Consider the following 27,073-nt stretch of genomic DNA (forward strand, 5'->3'; position numbering starts at 1 on the left):
AAGTCCTCTAAGACTGCATCCATAGCATTCCTGGTATAGAACAATGGGGGTAATTCCAAGTTGATCACAGCAGGAATTTTGTTAGCAATTGGGAAAAACCACGTGCACTGCAGGGGAGGCAGATTTAACATGTGCAGAGAGAGTTAGATTTGGGTGTGGTGAGTTCAATCTGCAATCTAAATTGCAGTGTAAAAATAGAGCAGCCAGTATTTACCCTGCACAGAAACAATATAACCCACCCAAATCTAACTCTCTCTGCAAATGTTATATCTGCCCACCCTGCAGTGCACATGGTTTTGCCCAACTGCTAAAAAATTTCCTGCTGCGATCAACTTGGAATTACCCCCAATATGCCCATTCCACTGTCGCGTATGGGGCTTTTGTACAAGTTTTAACATATCAAATTTTTTTTTTTTTTTTTTTAGAAGGTGGGTGTAATATCAAAGTTCATAACTAGGCTTATATTTTAGGTAGAAAAAAAAATCTTCATTATAGCCAACACAGGGGGTACCCAATTAGCTGCAATAATGCAATCCACGATCACAGCTAAAGTTATTGCACCTATCTCCCGAAAAAAAACAGCTTATTGCCGACTGAACGCTTCCATTTTCTGCACCTATCATATTCCAAAATGGCGAAAATGAGATTCATGCGATAATTCAAGATGTCAAAACAAGAGAGAAGTATAGAAGAAAATGGTGAAACCTGCCTGTATCCCCCAATCCAAACGAATATAGGAAAACATTAAAGAAGTCTATTAGTGCCCATAATAAAACTATTGTCTGTAATTTCAATAGCGTCAAATAGCTGTTAAATGCAGTTTTTTAAAAATGTAAAAAAAAAATATAGAAAGCTATTTTTGTTTCAGCAAAATAAGTGCTCTCCTTAAATGTTGGGTACATAAAATGGGTATAAGTATACATTTGAGTAATTTTAGGGTACTTTAAAAAAAAAAAAAAAAAAGTGGAATTAGACCAATTACTCCCATCTGTAATTCTAAAGACACTTGTCCTACTCGTAAAGCATCCCAATATACCTGTCCCCTTACTTGTACACAAATTTCCATCGCTTTGCTTTTTTTGACCCAAATTTTTTTTTTTTTTTATTGGCCAATAAAAAATAATTAAAAACATCTTAGTAACTTATTAGTCATTCAGGGGGGTGAACCAGGGGTTCTGAACCAAATCCCCATATTTGTACCTTAAAATAGGGATTTTGCACTACTTATCATCTGCTCAGAGATGGTAAAGAGACATTTGCGATAAACCCTATGGAGACTTTTTGCCGATAATTTTTTGCAGCTAATTGGATAAAAAGTTATTGCAAATGCGATAAAAAGCCCTGTTTTTATCACGAAACTGCGTTATCGCTTCTAATTGTACTCCCCCCCCCCCCCCCACCCCCCACCCCACCCCTCCACGATATCACAAAGTGTAGTTGTCACGTACAGGACAACCAAGTCCACCACAGTTTTGTGAAGGAAACTTCTTGATAATTCCCTTGAACTCCAAAACTATGGGAAAGAGCTATATTTTAGCCTTAGATGGAAACTGAAAACATACACCGCTACAAGTGTTTTTTTTTGTTTGTTTTTTTACATTGTCACGTATGGGACATTTTTACTCCTTTTCATGGAATGGCCCCATTCTATTTATGTATAATTGTGCAAAATGTGTTCTGTAACACTACAGAAAGGAGTGGTAGGCAAGGATTGTTCAAGGTCACAAATAAAAAAACATATAAAAGTTTGTGTTGCTCAACTCTAGTCCTCACACACCCCTTCCTGGTTGTGTTTTGAAGATTTCTGTCAGTGTGAACAGTTAGTATAATTACTGACACAGCCAATTAGCCAAAATAGGCTTATGAGGGCAATGTATCAAGCCTTCTAAAGAAAGCAGAAGTTGCCCATAGCAACCAATCATTTTCTGACTAGCATTTATCAAGACTATACTAGAAAATTATGGGTAGAAGCTGGCTGGCTGCTATGTGCAATGTTTCCACGTGTCCACTCTTTAGAAAGTTTGATACATTTCCCCCCAAGTCACATGTGCATGATTAGTTCCGCTCATTGGGGGTCATTCCGAGTTGATCGTAGCTGGCCCACCCCCTCAACGGTCCGGCCACGCCGCCGTTCAGCCCCCTCCCGCCCAGCGACCGCCTCTGCCTGTCAATCAGGCAGAGGCAATCGCTAGGCAACGACGGCCTTCGGCCATCTGGCATGTCGGCGCACTGAGGCGCTGACATATGCGCAGTTCTGACCCGATCGCACCGCTGCGAACAAATGCAGCGTGCGATCGGGTTGGAATGACCCCCATTGTCCGCTACAAAGGAAGGTTTGCAATACAAAAATGTAGACAAAAATCATCCGCTACTGGTCTGGACTTGCAGCAGTCACCAGGCAGATTCTGGGCACTGTGTGTGCATGTGTGCTGACATTTGTTTTGCGCAAAAATATCGGGGGATGGGTTCTGTCTCACAAACCCTGGCAAAGAGATGGGGGGCACGGGCAGTCTTATTTGAAAGAGGGTAGTCCACACTTTTAAACAAGGTTCCTCGTTAGAAGTTAATCCCCGATGACCAGTGGGATCATCAGGCGGCATTAACCTGCTATACTGCAGAATAATCAACCAGTCAAGGCATGGGGGAAGATCTCCCCCTTATCTGGCTTCCAAATATCATATTGCAGGAGGGGAAGATGTAAAATGTGCAGAGACATTTGAGTTCAGTATGATTTACCGACGGTCGGTATACTGACAACGCCATCCCGACCGCCAGTATGCCGGCAGCGGGGCGAGTGCAAAGAGTCACCTTGTGGGTCTGCTGCGCTCGCCACGCTGCGGGCTTGGTGGCTCGCTACAGGTTCTATTCCCACACCAAGTGGGAATAGCCCTTGTAAGCCGGGGTTCCGGCTGTCTGTATTGTCAGCAGTCGGGATTCCGGAGTCTGTATCCTGACTGCCGGGATCCCGACTGCCGGCAAATTAACTGCATCCCGTTTATTTGAGAGGACTGTGTCCAAACTCAAATCTAAATTCAAGTGTAAAAATAAACCTGTCCAGTATCTGTGGGCTACATACAAAAGCAGCCAGTATTTACCCTGCATGAAAAAAAGGATTTGCTCCTTTGCATTGCAATATAGGGTGTCAGATCCAAAAGCACCTTTTTTCTTTCTCCAAACTCAATCAGCCAGATCCCCCTCCCCCATAGTATGGCAGGTTGCTCTGTACTGTTTATGGACTGAACTTACCAGAAAAAGCCTGACAATACATATTTAATTATCGCCATTACCTTTTACCAGCATCTGCTATAATTTATGGCTGATTTTATTTGATATGTTAATTTATGTGCTTCACAACCACTGGCGTGCGCAGCACATTTTATTTGGGGGTGCACCGTCGGAGGGGTGTGTCTAGCACCGCCTTTTGGGTGTGTCTTGCACCATCTATTGACATCTATTGATGGTCAACGCATATAAAATATCCACCCTTGTACCAATCCTAATAAAGCAGATACATTGTCAGATGTTGTGGTGTGCACCAAACAAACACCCCTGATGGCACTCACTGCAATTACACTGCTCCTCCTCAGCCTGGTCTGGCTCCCCCTCACTTTCCCCTGCAAGCTGCAGCAGCTTACTTACAAGTCGGTAACTAAACTGACACTGACAGTCGCAGACTAGTTACTGCTGCTGCTGGAAAAACGAGTGACGTGTCAATGCTGCTGCAGACCCCCTGCCAGTATTGAACTTGTCTTCCTAAGAGGAATGCTGGCTGCATGCTGCTCCTCATCAGTGGCTGGCGTTGGCATAGCATAGAAGGAGAGAGGTGGGCTTGTGGCGGGTGTGACGGGTGGGCGTACGAGCAGCATGACGTAATCACGTCACATCACACTGTTTTTGTACGTGGAGGTGGAGCTGGGAATTTGAAAGCCGGTGGCAGTGGCACCCTTGATTAACCCAGACGTCCGGTCAGTAATGCAGTCCTGACAGGGTGCAGCGCAAAGGGGACAGTAATCTGCTTGCTCGGTGATTGCTGCATCAGGCATGTGAGATCGGGGTGCCAGACATTAGGGGTGCCTGTGCGCACCAGGCACCCCCCCTGCGCACACCTATGTTCACAACATACCATTACCCTAATCTCTTCTATATTCTTATAGTTTCCCAACACCACCTCTTATGACTGGTGTCCTGGAGGCAAACTTGAAATTGAGAAAAGCCGAACGATTGTATGAAGGACAACTATTGGGGCCAGAATCCATTGCAAACATCGGAGGTAATTAGTCTGTTTTGTTTTTGAATCTAATAATAAATTAGCTAAATTACAAGTGAGCTATATTCTTATTTGGGCTCTTAGATAGTAGTAATTGAAGAGATGTGTTGCACAGTTGCGTACCATAATTACATGTAGACGTCTATGGGGGTCATTCCGAGTTGATTGCTAGCTGAAAAATTTTGCTGCGCTGCGATTAAGGGAAAAAACGGCACTTCTGCGCATGCGGCGCAGTGCGCACGCGCGACGTACTTTCGCAACGGCCGATGTATTTTCACACAAGGTCTAGCGAAGCTTTTCAGTCGCACTGCTGACCGCAGAGTGATTGACATGAAGTGGGTGTTTCTGGGTGGCCACTGACCGATTTCAGGGAGTGTTCGAAAAAACGCAGGCGTGCCAGGAAAAATGCAGGCGTGGCTGGCCGAACGCAGGGCGTGTTTGTGACGTCAAATCCGGGAACTGAATGGTCTGAAGTGATTGCAAGCGCTGAGTAGGTCTGAAGCTACTCAGAAACTGCACAATATTTTTTTTGTAGCCGCTCTGCGATCCTTTCGTTCGCACTTCTGCTAAAATAAGATACACTCCCAGAGGGCGGCGGCTTAGCGTTTGCACGGCTGCTAAAAACTGCTAGTGAGCGATCAACTCGGAATGACCCCCTATATGCTTTGGATGCATGACTTCATTTTTGATAGGCTTTTGGGCCCATATTCCAGTCTCTGCGATGTGTGGCTACGCATGGAGTATGGCAACACCATGTTGAAAAATGTCCTGCACATCTCTATGCGGCAGGAGGGAATATTGACGATTTAGATGGATTATCATATCCAGCAAAATAAGAGGAATTTAGATTAATAAAGAAATTGCACAGCCATCTTATGCCTCCCTCGCAGTGTAATCTGTCTCCCCTGACTATAGTAAATACAGTTTAAGAGATGTGTATGGCAGTCAGTGAGCAGAGAAATTGCGCTCACTGACTTGTAACATTGTCTTTTATGGCACCGTTCTAGTCTTTGGTTTCGTCTATGAATTAATTAAAGGCTATGCCACATGGGCACTATTCAAAGTGGCGACAGGTTGTGCACCTGCCTGTAACAGGGTTCATTCGTACCTAGGATGTAACTCTTGTCGCATAGCCCTAAAGCAATATCATTTATGTTCTAGAAATGATTACATAGGCCATTCTAAATGCCTCATGTCTCAGTGGTTTCACTAGTGTATAATGAATTGATGTTCTCATGAATAATTCTTCAGCCAGTAATGTAGCTGCATCCACAGCGTAAATATCACTGGTAAGCACAGGGAATTCTGACAGAAATTATCCAAAAATAATCCTTGATTTGCATGATAAATAAGAGTTGACAGAGAAATGTTTTTAAAAAAATAAATAAATGAAAAGTTTTGTAATAATTCATTTAGTAATGTATGTTGGCTGAAAGATTTCTGAACCTTATTTTGATGTGAGGTGAAACAGCTTAAGGGGGATATTCAATTAGCTGCTGTAATATTTTGGTCACGAAAAACAGGGGGCTTTCGTAATTGTTTTTTATTTTAGTTTTTACTTTTTTTTTCTCCTGGGAATTCAATTACAACCTGGGTTTTCCCACATAAAAACTGATCCGTTTTTGGTCGAAAAACGCATGGGATCCTGGACCTATGTGTTTTTCATGGCTGCAATTGTAAAAACATGGCATATTTCTGGGTGAAATAAATGCACGATGAGTGCCGGCATCAGGGGTAATTGGTTAGTCCCGGGTGGGTCAATTAGCTGAGGTAACTTACTGCTGTTAATTGAATATCCCCCTTGGTCTTTTTAATTTTACCTGAATTGCTGCTGTTTTCCCTTCATGACTATACAGCGTTTATAATATACTTATGTCTTGACAGTACCAGAACATTGCATGTACAGTAACGCTTGATTTGTGCATTCCACCATGGCTGTAATGCTGTCACTTTCTTGTAGACGTCCTGTTTACTGGTACTGCTGATGGACAGATTGTGAAAATTGAAGATGGCAACATTCACACTATAGCAAGACTTGGGAAACCACCCTGTGGTAAGAAAGTGTCTCGAATGCCAGTGACCTAGCGGAATTTAGTGAGATGTCTAATCAATATTTCTGAGAAACAAAGTACCAAATTCATACAGAATTTAATTGCATATTCCATAAGGCAGTACATATGTGTGTGTATCTCTCTCTCTCTCTCTCTCTCTCTCTCTCTCTCTCTCTCTCTCTCTCTCTCTCTCTCTCTCTCTCTCTCTCTCTCTCTCCTCATGCCACCCCTCTGCCCTCCATTATACTTCCCCTTTTGCCCCGGTCTCTTACCTCTGTGTCTCTCTCCTCATGCCACCCCTCTGCCCTCCATTATACTTCCCCTTTTGCCCCGGTCTCTTACCTCTGTGTCTCTCTCTTCCCCCAAGTATCTCTTCCCCTCTTTTCTCTCCTTTATTATTTAATTGCGTACAGCTGGCACAATATCGAACAGATGATATATCGGGGTAAGGCTTGATCTCTGGATATTGTTATAACTATATTAGGTGTCTGAGATCTGTCCCTACCTCAGCCCTGAGGTGCTGCCAGCACAGGGAGACTTATGTCTGACCTGCCAGCCTTCTGGCTGTGACTTGCAGAGCAGGGGGAGGTGGGAATCGGGATCAGATGTGAGAGGAGGTGGCAGGGGGCCGTGTGCTATCAGACAGCCAGTGAGTGTTGTGGGGGGCCGGGGCTCCCAGCAGATTTCTACTGAGCCTGCTCAAGACGGACATCAGGCCTTTTATATAATATGTTAGTCAAAATAGAGAAATATATTACTTCTTTGCAATGTCTTCATACTTACTGATTTGAATTAACATTTGCACTTTTCTAAAATGTATTAGGCTAGGTGTGGAAATACGACTTGAGTAAAAGTTCGTTAATGCTAACCTCCTAATTGTGCCAATTTTGGCGGGACAGTCTCGCTTCTCGGGCACTGTCTTGCCGTACTAGGAATGGGCATAGCAGAGCAGCTGTGAATGGAGGCGGTTTGCCTGTGTGAGACATCCAGATACTGGGTAGATGAACTGGGCATGATAAAAAACGGGCGTCACGCACGGACACACCCCTGTTCAGTGAGCACAGTGTAGGGAGGTATTTTTTAAAGGTCCTTCTGAACTGTTCTGTGTTCTAAGAAAGTGTAATTTATGTAATGCAGCATCATTTGGAGTATTACAATCTATATAGTAATGGAAGTGAATTGGTTTTGGTATATGTTTCAGTGTACAGCACAAGGCGTAATAGACAGGATTGCTTTGTGTAAGAATCTCTGCCATGTGTTCCCACTGTGCATGCTTAGACAAGACATCACCTGAGGTTATCGTGCAGTGTCAGCTGCTCTGAGGGTGAAACAGTTCTGACAGATGACTGAAAGCAGGAAACATTTTGCAAAAAATACTTTAGTTTGGTAAATTGCTTTTTATTGTTAAATGATCCCAACGACATAATAGGCATTTAAAGGCTCCAGTACAGTTTCTGTCGCTGTTATTGTCTAATAATCTTGCAATTAACCAGGTCTAGCTCATAAATGGGATAAGTGCCTTCTCACTGAGGTAGCATGTTACAGGATAGTGGCATGGCAGATATTTGTAGGAATTATCTGAGATTAGGATGTATGTTGATGCCTGAGGCCAATAAATTGTACATGGTGTTATAGTTGTACAGGGAGTAATGGCAATTTAAAATTCATAGAACAAGTTACTTTTTTTGTGTGCATGCATTAATGTCTACATCACTTTCACATGGCTGTGATTATTTTCTGTTTACTTTGCAAAGAGTCTCATGGTACACAGTGCTAGTGGCGTATAGCAGTTTTGTTCACCACACTGCTATAGAAGCAGTTGGCCAATTATGGCTATGTCTGGGGGTGATAATCTTCTGGAATGGATCATTGTTAGGTGTGTTTGGAAGATGACCTCTATTGACCTGTGCATTCATCTACTTACAGTACCAGTAAGACCCATCGATGCAGAAGTGGGCAGTGACTGGCTGTACATAGCTCAGCTTAAAGGTTGTCAACAGATGGGAGACAGCTAAAACCAAACCTTTTCCCATTTAGGCAAATACACATACAATAAAGCTGCAGTACCTGCTTGTATACCCCGTCCTATACACCCCTCCCATACCAAACTAACCAGTTTCTCAGGAAAAACAGCTGCATAACACAGAAGTGGCTTATCAGTTTTCCAGAGATTGCGTTAACACTTATAGAGAAGTTTCTGATGTCTTGCAATACCCTGGAACTCATTAAGGCTATCTCTTGCATCATTGTACACCTCCCAGCAACCGGTCAGCTGCAACCCCTCCTCTGAGTTATTTTCTGCTTGGTCATAATGAAGAGAATAAGACTGAAGATGGGAGGAGCTGACCTCTGCATCCAAGTGACCACCTCCATACAATGCCGGGGGAGATAGTTCTGTGCCGTCTGCACCAAGTAGCCAATCTGATGAGTCTTGTCTGAGTGGAAGTGAATATAGGGGGTTACATATTGTGTTGAGATTTGGGGGTGAGGGGGTTTGAGCGGCAGGAGGTAATTTTGAGGCTTTTTATTTTATTATGGAAATCAAGACTATTATATCCTTGCATGTTAATTTTGACCATCCTAGGCCAATTTATCATTCTAATGAATTCTATTGAATTAAAATAACTCCTGTGGTGGAGATGCACCTGGCCTCTGTCTCATTCAGTGACTCGGATACTGTGTGCTCGCCTTTTGTTGGATACAGGCTCATTGAGTGATCTGCATTTCGCTCCCTGTGATTCACTTCCGCTTGCCTGTCAAGATACAGTGAGACAGCCAACCCTTGTCCCTAGTCTTTGTTCTACCCAATATACTGTTTCTTTTTATTTCTGTGTTGTTCCTAAAATATATCAACTTTATATGTACTGTACTTATATGTCAGGTGTCACTGTTACTTTGTATATACCCAGCACCTATGTGGCGCCTAACAAATACAAGATCATAATTTTAAGGCTACTCTTTGCATAGCACTACCAAAGAGGGGGTGTGGAAGCAGGAGGACCAATCAGTAGCTGCCATTTTTTGACTTTCATTTTTTCCCCCACTGTAGCTGTAAGTGTGAGTTTGAGTGTGCACTTACTGGGTAGCAGGGCATCTTTACAGTAGAAAATTGAAGGGACTTGAAACATGCAACAGCCGTACTCGTGTTACTTTGATATCGGCATGTTTATCTATTTGGATATGCAGTGAAAATCTTAAAAGCTGTTTTACATTTTATTTTTCCGCCCCTTCTGATTCTCCGTTTAACAGGAACAAGGGAAAATGAACCAAACTGTGGAAGGCCACTGGGTCTCAGAGTGGGCCCTAATGGTACACTGTATGTTGCAGATGCTTACCAGGGAATATTTGAAGTGAATCCTGTAACAGGTACTGTATATGTGACAGTCCAGTGTGTTCTGTGCAAAAGCTGTGGTGATGTTGTACAGTATGTTATAGTAACAGTCTGCTTGCCTATGTAGGTGCAGTGAAGATGCTTGTATCGTCCCAGACACCAGTTCAGGGGAAGAAGATGTCTTTTGTCAATGATCTTGCAGTGACCAGCGATGGCAGGAAGATCTACTTCACAGACTCCAGCAGTAAATGGCAGAGACGGGATTACGCTTATCTAGTAATGGAGGGCACAGACGATGGCCGGCAAGTAGTGCATCTAGTCATAGGTCTTTTTAATGCAGATGGTACAGTATATTACAAGTTTTACTGTCCACAGTTAACTGAAAACCACTTCAAGGTCGTGTACTGAAAGAAAATACAGACACTTTAGTGTCAACTAAATGTGAACAAACAATATGGTATATCACAGTGCTAGCAGGACAGGATAATTGGATAATAAAAATAATAATGTCATTAAACATCAGATATCAGCCACAATCAAATATTCATTCATCTGAGGAACACAGCCAGAATGAAGCACTTAATTCCCTCAGAAGATCTGCCAAAAGTCATACAAGCATTTGTATCATATCGGTTACATTACTGCAATGCCCTCTACCTTGGTGTCCCAGCAAAAGAGTTGGACCACTTACAGCTGGTACAAAAAGCAGCTGCCAGGCTGTAACCAATCAACAATTTTAGCAGTACCTAGAATCTCCCTGAATTTATCTGGGGGTCGAGCTTTTTAGCCACGTGGCTCCGACTCTATGGAACTTATTTTCCCACACAGTTCAAGAGGCCCCAACTCTAGAGTCCTTCATAAACAGACTCAAGACTTTCCAGTTTACTCAGCATTTCCTGAATGTCCCTTTAGTATCTCCTTGTTCTCTGTATGTTATGAAAAGCTTTTCTGTACTTCATTGTTTCTGTCCTGTATTATGGACCCTATTCAGGTTCAGTAGCAGATTCTGCTAAATAGCAGAATCTGTTACAGCTTGTGATCACATGCTATGGGACGCCCAGCATGCCAAGTCCCGACAAGCATTGCGATATCAATCTATTTGTGATCGCATCACTGACACTGGAATAGCGGAGGCAGCTGCACTGCCGCCATCTTTTCCATTGGAGCGGCCGCCTGCGTTGAGCGGACCACTTCCCTGCAACGGTACATAGCCGCCGCTGTCACTCAAAGTGTGATCGCATCCCTCTGATATACGATTGCACTTTGTTAGTCGCACGAGCAGCGCATGCACAGAAGTGCGATTTTTGGCCTTTAACGATCCAAGCTGAATGAGGGACAATGTCCATTCTAACTGTAAATCGTCTTGGGTCCTATTGGAGAAAGAGGACTATATAAATAAAATGATTATTATTAATAGGATATAACCACCTCTTCTAGGGCATTTAAAACGTGACCAGGGAGACCATTTAAAAAAAAAAAAATTACATTTATTAATGGCATAAACTAATAAACTTTCTCTATCGTCCTAGTGGATGCTGGGGTTCCTGAAAGGACCATGGGGAATAGCGGCTCCGCAGGAGACAGGGCACAAAAAGTAAAGCTTTTCCAGATCAGGTGGTGTGCACTGGCTCCTCCCCCTATGACCCTCCTCCAGACTCCAGTTAGATTTTTGTGCCCGGCCGAGAAGGGTGCAATCTAGGTGGCTCTCCTAAAGAGCTGCTTAGAAAAAGTTTAGCTTAGGTTTTTTATTTTACAGTGAGTCCTGCTGGCAACAGGATCACTGCAACGAGGGACTGAGGGGAGAAGAAGTGAACTCACCTGCGTGCAGGATGGATTGGCTTCTTGGCTACTGGACATCAGCTCCAGAGGGACGATCACAGGTACAGCCTGGATGGTCACCGGAGCCGCGCCGCCGGCCCCCTTGCAGATGCTGAAGTCAGAAGAGGTCCAGAATCGGCGGCTGAAGACTCCTGCAGTCTTCTAAAGGTAGCGCACAGCACTGCAGCTGTGCGCCATTTTCCTCTCAGCACACTTCACACGCAGTCACTGAGGGTGCAGGGCGCTGGGGGGGGGCGCCCTGGGAGGCAAATGTAACCTATATAAAGGCTAAAAATACCTCACATATAGCCCCCAGAGGCTATATGGAGATATTTAACCCCTGCCTGGATTCACTAAATAGCGGGAGACGAGCCCGCCGGAAAAGGGGCGGGGCCTATCTCCTCAGCACACGGCGCCATTTCCTCTCACAGCTCCGCTGGTCAGGACGGCTCCCAGGTCTCTCCCCTGCACTGCACTACAGAAACAGGGTAAAACAGAGAGGGGGGGCAAATTTATGGCGATATTTTGATATATATAAAGCAGCTATAAGGGAGCACTTATTATAAGGCTATCCCTGTTATATATAGCGCTTTTGGTGTGTGCTGGCAAACTCTCCCTCTGTCTCCCCAAAGGGCTAGTGGGTCCTGTCTTCGTTAGGAGCATTCCCTGTGTGTCTGCTGTGTGTCGGTACGTGTGTGTCGACATGTATGAGGACGATATTGGTGTGGAGGCGGAGCAATTGCCAAATATGAGGATGTCACCCCCTAGGGAGTCGACACCAGAATGGATGCCTTTATTTATGGAACTACGGGATAGTGTCAACACGCTAAAGCAGTCGTTTGACGACATGAGACGGCCGGACAATCAATTAGTGCCTGTCCAGGCGACTCAAACACCGTCAGGGGCTGTGAAACGCCCTTTGCCTCAGTCGGTCGACACAGACCCAGACACAGGCACTGACTCCAGTGGTGACGGTGACGAATCAACCGTATTTTCCAGTAGGGCCACACGTTATATGATTTTGGCAATGAAGGAGGCGTTACATTTAGCTGATACTACAGGTACCACTAAACAGGGTATTATGTGGGGTGTGAAAAAACTACCTATAGTTTTTCCTGAATCAGAAGAATTAAATGACGTGTGTAATGAAGCGTGGGTTGCCCCTGATAAAAAGCTGATAATTTCAAAGAAATTATTGGCATTATACCCTTTCCCGCCAGAGGTTAGGGAGCGCTGGGAAACACCTCCTAGGGTGGACAAGGCGCTAACACGCTTATCTAAACAAGTGGCGTTACCCTCTCCTGAGACGGCCGCACTTAAAGATCCATCAGATAGGAGGATGGAAAATATCCAAAAAAGTATATACACACATGCAGGTGTTATACTACGACCAGCTATAGCGACTGCCTGGATGTGCAGTGCTGGGGTAGTTTGGTCAGAGTCCCTGATTGAAAATATTGATACCCTGGACAGGGACAATATTTTACTGTCGTTAGAACAAATAAAGGATGCATTTCTTTATATGCGTGATGCACAGAGGGATATCTGCACACTGGCATCACGGGTAAGTGCTATGTCCATTTCGGCCAGAAGAGCTTTATGGACGCGACAGTGGACAGGCGATGCGGATTCAAAACGACATATGGAAGTTTTGCCGTATAAAGGGGAGGAGTTATTTGGAGTCGGTCTATCAGATTTGGTGGCCACGGCTACAGCCGGGAAATCCACCTTTCTACCTCAAGTCACTCCCCAACAGAAAAAGGCACCGACTTTTCAACCGCAGCCCTTTCGTTCCTTTAAAAATAAGAGAGCAAAGGGCTATTCATATCTGCCACGAGGCAGAGGTCGAGGGAAGAGACAGCAACAGGCAGCTCCTTCCCAGGAACAGAAGCCTTCCCCGGCTTCTACAAAAGCCTCAGCATGACGCTGGGGCTTCTCAAGCGGACTCGGGGACGGTGGGTGGTCGTCTCAAAAATTACAGCGCGCAGTGGGCTCACTCGCAGGTAGATCCCTGGATCCTGCAGATAATATCTCAGGGGTACAGGTTGGAATTAGAGACAGATCCACCTCGCCGTTTCCTGAAGTCTGCTTTACCAACGTCCCCCTCCGAAAGGGAGACGGTTTTGGAAGCCATTCACAAGCTGTACTCTCAGCAGGTGATAGTCAAGGTACCTCTTCTACAACAAGGGAAGGGGTATTATTCCACTCTTTTTGTGGTACCGAAGCCGGATGGCTCGGTAAGGCCTATTCTAAATCTGAAGTCCTTGAACCTGTACATAAAGAAGTTCAAGTTCAAGATGGAGTCACTCAGAGCAGTGATAGCGAACCTGGAAGAGGGGGACTTTATGGTATCCTTGGACATCAAGGATGCGTATCTTCACGTTCCAATTTACCCCTCACACCAGGGGTACCTCAGGTTCGTTGTACAAAACTGTCACTATCAGTTTCAGACGCTGCCGTTCGGATTGTCCACGGCACCTCGGGTCTTTACAAAGGTAATGGCCGAGATGATGATTCTTCTTCGAAGAAAAGGCATATTAATTATCCCATACTTGGACGATCTCCTAATAAGGGCAAGGTCCAGAGAACAGCTAAAGATGGGATTAGCACTGTCGCAAGAAGTGCTAAAACAGCACGGGTGGATTCTGAATATTCCAAAATCCCAGTTAATGCCGACAACTCGTCTGCTGTTCCTAGGGATGATTCTGGACACGGTTCAGAAAAAGGTTTTTCTCCCGGAGGAAAAAGCCAAGGAGTTATCCGAGCTTGTCAGGAACCTCCTAAAACCAGGAAAGGTGTCTGTACATCAATGCACAAGAGTCCTGGGAAAAATGGTGGCTTCTTACGAAGCAATTCCATTCGGCAGATTCCACGCAAGAATTTTCCAAAGGGATCTGTTGGACAAATGGTCAGGGTCGCATCTTCAGATGCACCTGCGGATAACCCTGTCTCCAAGGACAAGGGTGTCTCTTCTGTGGTGGTTGCAGAGTGCTCATCTATTGGAGGGCCGCAGATTCGGCATACAGGATTGGATCCTGGTGACCACGGACGCCAGCCTGAGAGGCTGGGGAGCAGTCACACAAGGAAGAAACTTCCAGGGAGTATGGACGAGCCTGGAAACGTCTCTTCACATAAACATTCTGGAACTAAGAGCAATATACAATGCTCTAAACCAGGCAGAACCTCTGCTTCAGGGAAAACCGGTGTTGATCCAGTCGGACAACATCACGGCAGTCGCCCATGTGAACAGACAGGGCGGCACAAGAAGCAGGAGTGCAATGGCAGAAGCTGCAAGGATTCTTCGCTGGGCAGAGAATCATGTGATAGCACTGTCAGCAGTGTTCATCCCGGGAGTGGACAACTGGGAAGCAGACTTCCTCAGCAGACACGATCTTCACCCGGGAGAGTGGGGACTTCATCCAGAAGTCTTCCACTTGCTGGTAACCCGTTGGGAAAGACCAATGGTGGACATGATGGCGTCTCGCCTCAACAAAAAACTGGACAGGTATTGCGCCAGGTCAAGAGATCCGCAGGCAATAGCTGTGGACGCGCTGGTAACGCCTTGGGTGTACCAGTCGGTGTATGTGTTTCCTCCTCTGCCTCTCATACCAAAAGTATTGAGAATTATACGGCAAAGAGGCGTAAGGACGATACTAGTGGTTCCGGATTGGCCAAGAAGGACTTGGTACCCGGAACTTCAAGAGATGATCACGGAAGATCCGTGGCCTCTACCTCTAAGGAGGGACTTGCTTCAGCAGGGTCCCTGTCTGTTTCAAGACTTACCGCGGCTGCGTTTGACGGCATGGCGGTTGAACGCCGGATCCTAAAGGAAAAAGGCATGCCGGAAGAAGTCATTCCTACTTTGATTAAAGCAAGGAAGGAAGTAACCGTGCAACATTATCACCGAATTTGGCGAAAATATGTTGCGTGGTGCGAAGATCGGAGTGCTCCGACGGAGGAATTTCAACTGGGTCGATTCCTACATTTCCTGCAATCAGGATTGTCTATGGGTCTCAAATTGGGATCTATTAAGGTTCAAATTTCGGCCCTGTCGATTTTCTTTCAAAAAGAATTGGCTTCAGTCCCTGAAGTCCAGACCTTTGTTAAGGGAGTGCTACATATACAGCCTCCTGTGGTGCCTCCAGTGGCACCGTGGGATCTCAATGTGGTTTTGGACTTTCTAAAATCTCATTGGTTTGAACCACTAAAGAAGGTGGATTTGAAATATCTCACATGGAAAGTGACCATGCTTCTAGCCCTGGCTTCGGCCAGGAGAGTGTCAGAACTGGCAGCTTTATCTTACAAAAGCCCATATCTGATTTTCCATTCGGACAGGGCAGAACTGCGGACTCGTCCGCATTTTCTCCCTAAGGTGGTGTCAGCATTTCATCTGAACCAGCCTATTGTAGTGCCTGCGGCTACAAGTGACTTGGAGGACTCCAAGTTACTGGACGTTGTCAGAGCATTAAAAATATATATTGCAAGGACAGCTGGAGTCAGAAAATCTGACTCGTTGTTTATATTGTATGCACCCAACAAGATGGGTGCTCCTGCGTCTAAGCAGACGATTGCTCGTTGGATCTGTAGCACAATCCAACTTGCACATTCTGTGGCAGGCCTGCCACAGCCTAAATCTGTAAAGGCCCACTCCACAAGGAAGGTGGGCTCATCTTGGGCGGCTGCCCGAGGGGTCTCGGCATTACAACTTTGCCGAGCAGCTACGTGGTCAGGGAAGAACACGTTTGTAAAATTTTACAAATTTGATACTCTGGCTAAGGAGGACCTGGAGTTCTCTCATTCGGTGCTGCAGAGTCATCCGCACTCTCCCGCCCGTTTGGGAGCTTTGGTATAATCCCCATGGTCCTTTCAGGAACCCCAGCATCCACTAGGACGATAGAGAAAATAAGATTTTACTTACCGATAAATCTATTTCTCGGAGTCCGTAGTGGATGCTGGGCGCCCATCCCAAGTGCGGATTATCTGCAATAATTGTACATAGTTATTGTTAACTAATTCGGGTTATTGTTGAAGGAAGCCATCTTTCAGAGGCTCCGCTGTTATCATACTGTTAACTGGGTTTAGATCACAAGTTGTACGGTGTGATTGGTGTGGCTGGTATGAGTCTTACCCGGGATTCAAAATCCTCCCTTATTGTGTACGCTCGTCCGGGCACAGTACCTAACTGGAGTCTGGAGGAGGGTCATAGGGGGAGGAGCCAGTGCACACCACCTGATCTGGAAAAGCTTTACTTTTTGTGCCCTGTCTCCTGCGGAGCCGCTATTCCCCATGGTCCTTTCAGGAACCCCAGCATCCACTACGGACTCCGAGAAATAGATTTATCGGTAAGTAAAATCTTATTATCTTTGTACACATAATCTCCTAGAAGAGTTGCTAATGCAATAAAAAGAATAATTATCTTTTTCTAATTATTCTGTCCTACATTGTATGTTCTTGTTTAATTGTTGCTTCTTCCCTCCAACACTAGCAGCAGCTGTCTAGATCACTAGCTGCAGGTGGGATTTGAACTATGTGGGAGATGTATCAAGCTGTATAAAGTGTGGAGAAGTTGCCCTTAGCAACCAGTCAGATTCTACATATGTTATAGAACATAATTGATAAATGCTACCTCGAAGCTGATTGGTTGAATGCCTAACTTCTCCACTTGTAAATGTGTCCACTGTTTATACTTAATGTTCTATAAAAAAACATTTAAGGAGCGCTGATATCCAATAAAAAATCTTTTCATATTAGAAACAGTGGAAAACCACTTATGATGATTAGTTTATGAGTTAAAAACATAAGCAGTGCAAATGCATATACATGTATAAGAAATCACATTCACAGTAAAAATAAGTTTAGATTAACTGCAGTTGGCCTTTGTGCCAATTATTTAGGTATTTCAGTCCACAGTCATAGATAAGGCTGGTGGCATCCGTACTGATACAGGGGTAAGTAAATTGTCTCCACAAGGTAATTAGGATTTACTAATGGATTTATGCAAAGGGGTTGTTATATTTGTAGTATGCTGTTGCTCACCCCTGGCATTAGGATCCGGTTTCTCACTCGTAATTGTAGACGCTGATTCCCGTCAATAGCAAGTAGCGGAGGTGATTCTCGACAGCCGACAGCGTCTATAACGGGTTACCCGGCAAGGGAATACCCGAGATGAGGCAGCACCTCAGCAGAACGGGGCTTTTCCAAGCACAGCAACAGGAGTTGAGCAGGAATGGATCCAATAATCGTGATGGAAAGAGACCGTACTAATCCCTTAGTAACAGTAACGGATGATCCGTGGAAGTCTCCAGCAGTGGACAAGCAGTTAGAATGACCCGCTACGCGTTTCTCCGCCCACGATATCGGCGGTTTCCTCAGGAAGTGTGTATACCCATTTTGGCAGGTGTGGATGTATTTAAGTAGATATCAGCCAACCAGCTTTAGAGTCTGTTTATTCACACCTGAAGATTGTAATTGGGTTTCACACTATATTGGGTCATTTGCACAGATTGAATTAATTAGTTTTGTTCAGGTGTAGACATTATATAGGTCTAATGAATATATATATATATTATTAATAATAAAAAAATAAAATGTGAGGGTATCATCTCTGGCTTCGGTCTTGAACCGGTGACCTCTTGACCGTAGTCCGTTTCTCTATCCACTGGGCTATTGTAGCCATGAGAATTGTACAAGTTTCCTATATGTCTAAACTCTGGGATGCCATATCTATATTATCAGTCGTTTTTCGATATAAGGGTGACGAAACAATGTTGATTATTATAAAGTAAAAAAGTAAAATTCAATCATGATGCACTAAAATTATTAATGAGTCAATGTACTTTGATCCCCCATATGAAATTAATTACAACCTATAATGCGGGAGTGCTAAGCTTATTTTACACTTAGCAAATCATATATATATATATATATTCATTAGACAACCTATACACATTTTTCGACACCCCTTGCCGACAGCGACAATATAATGTCCATATTTATACTTATTTGTATCATTTTTGTTGCTCTAGTATATATATATATATATATATATATATATATATATATATATATATATATATTTATTTCTCTATATTATTTGGAATCTATATAATGTCTACACCTGAACAAAACTAATTAATTCAATCTGTGCAAATGACCCAATATAGTGTGAAACCCAATTACAATCTTCAGGTGTGAATAAACAGACTCTAAAGCTGGTTGGCTGATATCTACTTAAATACATCCACACCTGCCAAAGTGGGTATACACTAGTGATGAGCGAGGTTCGGTTTTACTCGGTTTTACTCGGTTCTCAAAACGGCATCTTATTGGCTATCCAAAACACGTGACATCCGTGAGCCAATAAGATGCCGTTTTGAGAACCGAGTAAAACCGAGTAAAACCGAACCCGCTCATCACTAGTATACACACTTCCTGAGGAAACCGCCGATATCGTGGGCGGAGAAACGCGTAGAGGGTCATTCTAACTGCTTGTCCACTGCTGGAGACTTCCACGGATCATCCGTTACTGTTACTAAGGGATTAGTACGGTCTCTTTCCATCACGATTATTGGATCCATTCCTGCTCAACTCCTGTTGCTGTGCTTGGAAAAGCCCCGTTCTGCTGAGGTGCTGCCTCATCTCGGGTATTCCCTTGCCGGGTAACCCGTTATAGACGCTGTCGGCTGTCGAGAATCACCTCCGCTACTTGCTATTGACGGGAATCAGCGTCTACAATTACGAGTGAGAAACCGGATCCTAATGCCAGGGGTGAGCAACAGCATACTACAAATATAACAACCCCTTTGCATAAATCCATTAGTAAATCCTAATTACCTTGTGGAGACAATTTACTTACCCCTGTATCAGTACGGATGCCACCAGCCTTATCTATGACTGTGGACTGAAATACCTAAATAATTGGCACAAAGGCCAACTGCAGTTAATCTAAACTTATTTTCTCTGACGTCCTAAGTGGATACTGGGGACTCCGTCAGGACCATGGGGATTAGCGGCTCCGCAGGAGACAGGGCACAAAAGTAAAAGCTTTAGGATCAGGTGGTGTGCACTTGGCTCCTCCCCCTATGACCCTCCTCCAAGCCTCAGTTAGATTTTTGTGCCCGGCCGAGAAGGGTGCAATCTAGGTGGCTCTCCTAAAGAGCTGCTTAGAGTAAAAGTTTTGTTAGGTTTTTTATTTTCAGTGAGTCCTGCTGGCAACAGGCTCACTGCACCGAGGGACTTAGGGGAGAGAAGTGAACTCACCTGCGTGCAGGATGGATTGGCTTCTTAGGCTACTGGACACCATTAGCTCCAGAGGGAGTCGGAACACAGGTCTCACCCTGGGGTTCGTCCCGGAGCCGCGCCGCCGACCCCCTTGCAGATGCCGAAAAGTGAAGAGGTCCAGAAACCGGCGGCAGAAGACTTTTCAGTCTTCATAAGGTAGCGCACAGCACTGCAGCTGTGCGCCATTGTTGTCAGCACACTTCATAGCAGCGGTCACTGAGGGTGCAGGGCGCTGGGGGGGGCGCCCTGGGCAGCAATGATAGTACCTTATTCTGGCTAAAAATACATCACATATAGCCCCTGGGGGCTATATGGATGTATTTAACCCCTGCCAGGTCTCAGAAAAACGGGAGAAGAAGCCCGCCGAAAAGGGGGCGGGGCCTATTCTCCTCAGCACACAGCGCCATTTTCCCTCACAGAAATGCTGGTGGGAAGGCTCCCAGGCTCTCCCCTGCACTGCACTACAGAAACAGGGTTAAAACAGAGAGGGGGGGCACTTATTTGGCGATATGACTATATATATTAAAATGCTATAAGGGAAAAACACTTATATAAAGGTTGTCCCTGTATAATTATAGCGTTTTTGGTGTGTGCTGGCAAACTCTCCCTCTGTCTCCCCAAAGGGCTAGTGGGGTCCTGTCCTCTATCAGAGCATTCCCTGTGTGTGTGCTGTGTGTCGGTACGTGTGTGTCGACATGTATGAGGACGATGTTGGTGAGGAGGCGGAGCAATTGCCTGTAATGGTGATGTCACTCTCTAGGGAGTCGACACCGGAATGGATGGCTTATTCAAGGAATTACGTGATAATGTCAACAGAGACGGCCGGCAAACAAAATAGTACCTGTCCAGGCGTCTCAAACACCGTCAGGGGCTTTAAAACGCCCATTTACCTCAGTCGGTCGACACAGACACGGACACTGATTTCAGTGTCGACGGTGAAGAAACAAACGTATTTTCCTTTAGGGCCACACGTTACTTGTTAAGGGCAATGAAGGAGGTGTTACATATTTCTGATACTACAAGTACCACAAAAAAGGGTATTATGTGGGGTGTGAAAAAACTACCTGTAGTTTTTCCTGAATCAGATAAATTAAATGAAGTGTGTGATGATGCGTGGGTTTCCCCCGATAGAAAATTATTGGCGGTATACCCTTTCCCGCCAGAAGTTAGGGCGCGTTGGGAAACACCCCTTAGAGTGGATAAGGCGCTCACACGCTTATCAAAACAAGTGGCGGTACCGTCTCCAGATAGGGCCGTCCTCAAGGAGCCAACTGATAGGAGGCTGGAAAATATCCTAAGAAGTATATATACACATACTGGTGTTATACTGCGACCAGCGATCGCCTCAGCCTGGATGTGCAGAGCTGGGGTGGCTTGGTCGGATTCCCTGACTAAAAATATTGATACCCTTGACAGGGACAGTATTTTATTGACTATAGAGCATTTAAAGGATGCATTTCTATATATACGAGATGCACAGAGGGATATTTGCACTCTGGCATCAAGAGTAAGTGCGATGTCCATATCTGCCAGAAGATGTTTATGGACACGACAGTGGTCAGGTGATGCAGATTCCAAACGGCACAAAGAAGTATTGCCGTATAAAGGGGAGGAGTTATTTGGGGTCGGTCCATTGGACCTGGTGGCCACGGCAACTGCTGGAAAATCCACCGTTTTTACCCTAAGTCACATCTCTGCAGAAAAAGACACAGTCTTTTCAGCCTCAGTCCTTTCGTCCCCATAAGAGTCATATCTGCCCAGGGATAGAGGAAAGGGAAGAAGACTGCAGCAGGCAGCCCATTCCCAGGAACAGAAGCCTCCACCGCTTCTGCCAAGTTTCTCAGCATGACGCTGGGGCCGTACAGGACCCCTGGATCCTACAAGTAGGATCCCAGGGGTACAGATTGGAAAGTCGAGACGTTTCCCCCTCGCAGGTTCCTGAAGTCTGCTTTACCAACGTCTCCCTCCGACAGGGAGGCAGTATTGGAAACAATTCACAAGCTGTATTCCCAGCAGGTGATAATCAAAGTACCCCTCCTACAACAAGGAAAGGGGTATTATTCCACACTATGTTGTGGTACTGAAGCCAGAAGGCTCGGTGAGACCTATTCTAAATCTGAAATATTTGAACACTTACAAAGGTTCAAATCAAGATGGAGTCACTCAGAGCAGTGATAGCGAACCAGGAAGAAGGGGACTATAGGGTGTCCCGGGACATCAGGGATACTTACCTCCATGTCCCAATTTGCCCTTCTCACCAAGGGTACCTCAGGTTCGTGGTACAGAACTGTCACTATCAGTTTCAGACGCTGCCGTTTGGATTGTCCACGGCACCCCGGGTCTTTACCAAGGTAATGGCCGAAATGATTCTTCTTCAAAGAAAATGGACGACCTCCTGATAAGAGCAAGGTCCAGAGAACAGTTGGAGGTCGGAGTAGCACTATCTCAAGTAGTTCTACGACAGCACGGGTGGATTCTAAATATTCCAAAACCGCAGTTGTTTCCGACGACACATCGGCTGTTCCTAGGGATGATTCTGGACACAGTCCAGAAAAGGGTGTTTCTCCCGGAGAAGAAAACCAGGGAGTTATCCGAGCTAGTCAGGAACCTCCTAAAACCAGGAAAAGTGTCAGTGCATCATTGCACAAGGGTCCTGGGAAAAATGGTGGCTTCTTACGAAGCGATTCCATTCGGCAGTTTTCACGCAAGAACTTTTCAGTGGGATCTGCTGGAAAAATGGTCCGGATCGCATCTTCAGATGCATCAGCGGATAACCCTGTCTCCAAGGACAAGGGTGTTTCTTCTGCGGTGGCTGCAAAGTACTCATCTACTAATGGGCCGCAGATTCGGCATTCAGGAAGGGTCCTGGTGACCAGGGATGCCAGCCTGAGAGGCTGGGGAGCAGTCACACAGGGAAAATTTTTTTCCAGGGAGTGTGATCAAGTCTGGAGAATTCTCTCCACATAAATATACTGGAGCTAAGGGCAAGTTACAATGCTCTAAGCTTAGCAAGACCTCTGCTTCAAGGTCAGCCGGTATTGATCCAGTGGGACAACATCACGGCAGTCGCCCACGTAAACAGACAGGGCGGCGCAAGAAGCAGAAGGGCAATAGCAGAAACTGCAAGGATTCTTCGCTGGGCGGAAAATCAGGTGATAGCACTGTCAGCAGTGTTCATTCCGACGCCCGGGAGAGTGGGGATTTCATCGGGAAGTCTTCCACATGATTGTGAACCATTGGGAAAGACCAAAGGTGGACATGATGGCGTCCCGCCTAAACAAAAAACTGGACAGGTATTGCGCCAGGTCAAGAGACCCTCAGGCAATAGCTGTGGACGCTCTGGTAACACCGTGGGTGTACCAGTCAGTGTATGTGTTCCCTCCTCTGCTTCTCATACCCAAGGTACTGAGAATTATAAGACGTAGAGGAGTAAGAACTATACTCGTGGCTCCGGATTGGCCAAGAAGGACTTGGTACCTGGAACTTCAAGAGATGCTCACAGAGGACTCATGGCCTCTGCTGCTAAGAAGGGACTTGCTTCAGCAAGTACCATGTCTGTTCCAAGACTTACCGCGGCTGCGTTTGACGGCATGGCGGTTGAACGCCGGATCCTAAGGGAAAAAGGCATTCCGGAGGAGGTCATTCCTACCCTGGTCAAAGCCAGGAAGGAGGTGACCGCACAACATTATCACCACATGTGGCGAAAATATGTTGCATGGTGTGAGGCCAGGAAGGCCCCACGAAGAAATTTCAACTCGGTCGATTCCTGCATTTCCTGCAAACAGGAGTGTCTATGGGCCTCAAATTGGGGTCCATCAAGGTTCAAATTTCGGCCCTGTCGATTTTCTTCCAGAAAGAATTAGCTTCAGTTCCTGAAGTCCAGAAGTTTGTCAAGGGAGTACTGCATATACAACCCCCTTTTGTGCCTCCAGTGGCACTGTGGGATCTCAACGTAGTTCTGGGATTCCTCAAATCACATTGGTTTAAACCGCTCAAATCTGTGGATTTGAAATATCTCACATGGAAAGTGACCATGCTGTTGGCCCTGGCCTCGGCCAGGCGAGTGTCAGAATTGGCGGCTTTGTCTCACAAAAGCCCATATCTGATTGTCCATTCGGACAGGGCAGAGCTGCGGACTCGTCCCCAGTTTCTCCCTAAGGTGGTGTCAGTGTTTCACCTGAACCAGCTTATTGTGGTACCTGCGGCTACTAGGGACTTGGAGGACTCCAAGTTGCTAGATGTTGTCAGGGCCCTGATAATATAGGTTTCCAGGACGGCTGGAGTCAGGAAAACTGACTTGCTGTTATCCTGTATGCACCCAATAAACTGGGTGCTCTTGCTTCTAAGCAGACGATTGCTAGTTGGATGTATAGTACAATTCAGCTTGCACATGCTGTGGCAGGCCTGCCACAGCCAAAATATGTAAATGCCCATTCCACAAGGAAGGTGGGCTCATCTTGGGCGGCTGCCCGAGGGGTCTCGGCTTTACAACTTTGCCGAGCAGCTACTTGGTCAGGGGCACACCCTGACTGAGGAGGACCTGGAGTTCTCTCATTCGGTGCTGCAGAGTCATCCGCACTCTCCCGCCCGTTTGGGAGCTTTGGTATAATCCCCATGGTCCTGACGGAGTCCCCAGCATCCACTTAGGACGTCAGAGAAAATAAGAATTTACTTACCGATAATTCTATTTCTCGTAGTCCGTAGTGGATGCTGGGCGCCCATCCCAAGTGCGGATTGTCTGCAATACTTGTACATAGTTATTGTTACAAAAATCGGGTTATTATTGTTGTGAGCCATCTTTTCAGAGGCTCCGCTGTTATCATGCTGTTAACTGGGTTCAGATCACAGGTTGTACAGTGTGATTGGTGTGGCTGGTAGGAGTCTTACCCGGGATTCAAAATCCTTGCTTATTGTGTACGCTCGTCCGGGCACAGTATCCTAACTGAGGCTTGGAGGAGGGTCATAGGGGGAGGAGCCAGTGCACACCACCTGATCCTAAAGCTTTTACTTTTGTGCTCTGTCTCCTGCGGAGCCGCTAATCCCCATGGTCCTGACGGAGTCCCCAGCATCCACTACGGACTACGAGAAATAGAATTATCGGTAAGTAAATTCTTATTTTTACTGTGAATGTGATTTCTTATACATGTATATGCATTTGCACTGCTTATGTTTTTAACTCATAAACTAATCATCATAAGTGGTTTTCCACTGTTTCTAATATTAAAAGATTTTTTATTGGATATCAGCGCTCCTTAAATGTTTTTTATAGAACATTAAGTATACATTTTTGTCTTTGGCATCCAGTTGCCCTGTAGGAGCTGCTATTATATTAATCATTATATATCAGGTGTTTTCTTTAATTAATTTATTAGCGCCCGATGTAACGGGGCAGCCATTGCCCGGGTTTTTTTTGTGTCCACTGTTTACACTGCTTGATACATCTCCCCCTATATTCTGGTAGCCATAGATCAGATTTAGAGTGAAATGTATGCACTGGCATATTTATAATGGATGCAATGTGTGTGGTGCACACGGGCCCCCGGGATCCAGGGGGGCCCACACTGCACACCCTGCACCCATTTTTAATCGATGCAAAAACCCTCTGGAGTCCCGCAGTACTGCAGAAATCACTGGGAAAATGGTAGGCGCCCATTTTCCCAGTGTTTTATGCATGCACAGTAGGAAAATGGCCACCACACCGTTTTCCCACAGACCTGCGCATGCGTACTAGACTCTGGGACAGTGCTAGTTAGTGTCCCCTAGTGCCCAGAGTCAAGAGCTTTGCCGCTTAGTGAGGAGGGGGCCCAGAAGTAGATTGCACACAGGCCTCCTCCTCTCTGAAGCCACTGAGTGTATGCTAGACATGGACTCAAACATGTGACAACTTGCATAGCTCTGACTGATGTATAGTCATTTTTGAGAAGCTACTTAATGAATTATTTAACTTGTCAGTTTCTAAACACAGATTATACTGGATTGTGTTTGGTACAATGAAAGGTGTCTCTCTGACACGGATGAAGCCTTGCCTGTTTAGCTACATGATACTAAAGGGATTAGGCTAAACCTGTAATTGTGTGTTACTTTGTAGCTTGCTGGAGTATGACACTCTGACGAAGGAGGTGAAGGTTTTAATGGGAGGACTGCGCTTTCCCAATGGCGTGCAGCTTTCACCCGCCGAAGACTTCCTGCTTGTTGCAGAAACCTCAATGGCACGTGTAAGGAGGTGAGTGCGCACTGCCTGGTGCCTGCTTTACACACTCTTATATGGCTTGTTCCCGTGCCAAAGCATTCACACAACGACACATGGAGCTTTATTTATGTTGCTGGCATCCAGCCTATGTGGAAACACCGCTTCTTTTGTTTTCCTAGATAACATCTCTGTATGAAAAGCCTGGTTACAGGACAGTGTCACAGTCCCAAAAAGTTGTGTAGGACAAATTTATTGACCTTTGTGTTAAGAGTAAATTGTGCAAGATTCTGCCTGTGTGATTTACCTTTGTACTGCTGGAGCACAGTGATGCTGCCCACACACAGCAATTCAGCATAGATCATTTGCTTTAGGTTTGCTGAGCCAATTTCTGCTTTTGTGAGACCCAATATTATCAGCTACTCATCTTGAGATAAAGGCTGTCTGTAAATCGGGTTCAGTGATTGTAATCTGCAGATGTGCGCAGACATTAGCTGGGGTCATTACCTGGTCACCCTGTAATCTTAATTTCTCTGACGTCCTAGTGGATGCTGGGAACTCCGTAAGGACCATGGGGAATAGCGGGCTCCGAAGGAGGCTGGGCACTCTAGAAAGATCTTAGACTACCTGGTGTGCACTGGCCCCTCCCACTATGACCCTCCTCCAAGCCTCAGTTAGATTTCGTGCCCGGCCGAGGTTGGATGCACACTAGGGGCTCTCCTGAGCTCTTAGAAAGTAATAGTCTTAGATTTTTTTATTTTCAGTGAGACCTGCTGGCAACAGGCTCACTGCAGCGAGGGACTAAGGGGAGAAGAAGCGAACTCGCCTGCTTGCAGCCGGATTGGGCTTCTTAGGCTACTGGACACCATTAGCTCCAGAGGGATCGACCGCAGGCCCAGCCTTGATGTTCGGTCCCGGAGCCGCGCCGCCGTCCCCCTTACAGAGCCAGAAGCAAGAAGATGGTCCGGAAAATCGGCGGCATAAAGACTCTGTCTTCACCAAGGTAGCGCACAGCAAGATACTAATGGCGTTCCCTTTCCCGCCAGAGGATAGGTTACGTTGGGAAACACCCCCTAGGGTGGATAAAGCGCTCACACGTTTGTCTAAAAAGGTGGCACTACCCTCTCAGGATACGGCCG

General features: G+C 45.7%; 1 protein-coding gene across 2 annotated transcripts in view; it reads left to right on the plus strand.

Annotated features, from left to right (window-relative positions):
* Positions 1 to 27,073, plus strand: part of APMAP (adipocyte plasma membrane associated protein) — a 53,265-nt gene that overhangs the window by 12,498 nt on the left and 13,694 nt on the right. For both annotated transcript variants that reach the window (XM_063918131.1, XM_063918132.1), the window contains exons 3-7: positions 4,155 to 4,270; positions 6,228 to 6,320; positions 9,568 to 9,684; positions 9,777 to 9,951; positions 25,836 to 25,970. In XM_063918131.1, the coding sequence (XP_063774201.1) occupies positions 4,155 to 4,270; positions 6,228 to 6,320; positions 9,568 to 9,684; positions 9,777 to 9,951; positions 25,836 to 25,970 (636 nt within the window). The remainder of the gene's footprint in view (positions 1 to 4,154; positions 4,271 to 6,227; positions 6,321 to 9,567; positions 9,685 to 9,776; positions 9,952 to 25,835; positions 25,971 to 27,073) is intronic.

This window comes from Pseudophryne corroboree, chromosome 4 (genome assembly GCF_028390025.1).
Source record: "Pseudophryne corroboree isolate aPseCor3 chromosome 4, aPseCor3.hap2, whole genome shotgun sequence".
Classification (NCBI taxonomy): domain Eukaryota; kingdom Metazoa; phylum Chordata; class Amphibia; order Anura; family Myobatrachidae; genus Pseudophryne; species Pseudophryne corroboree.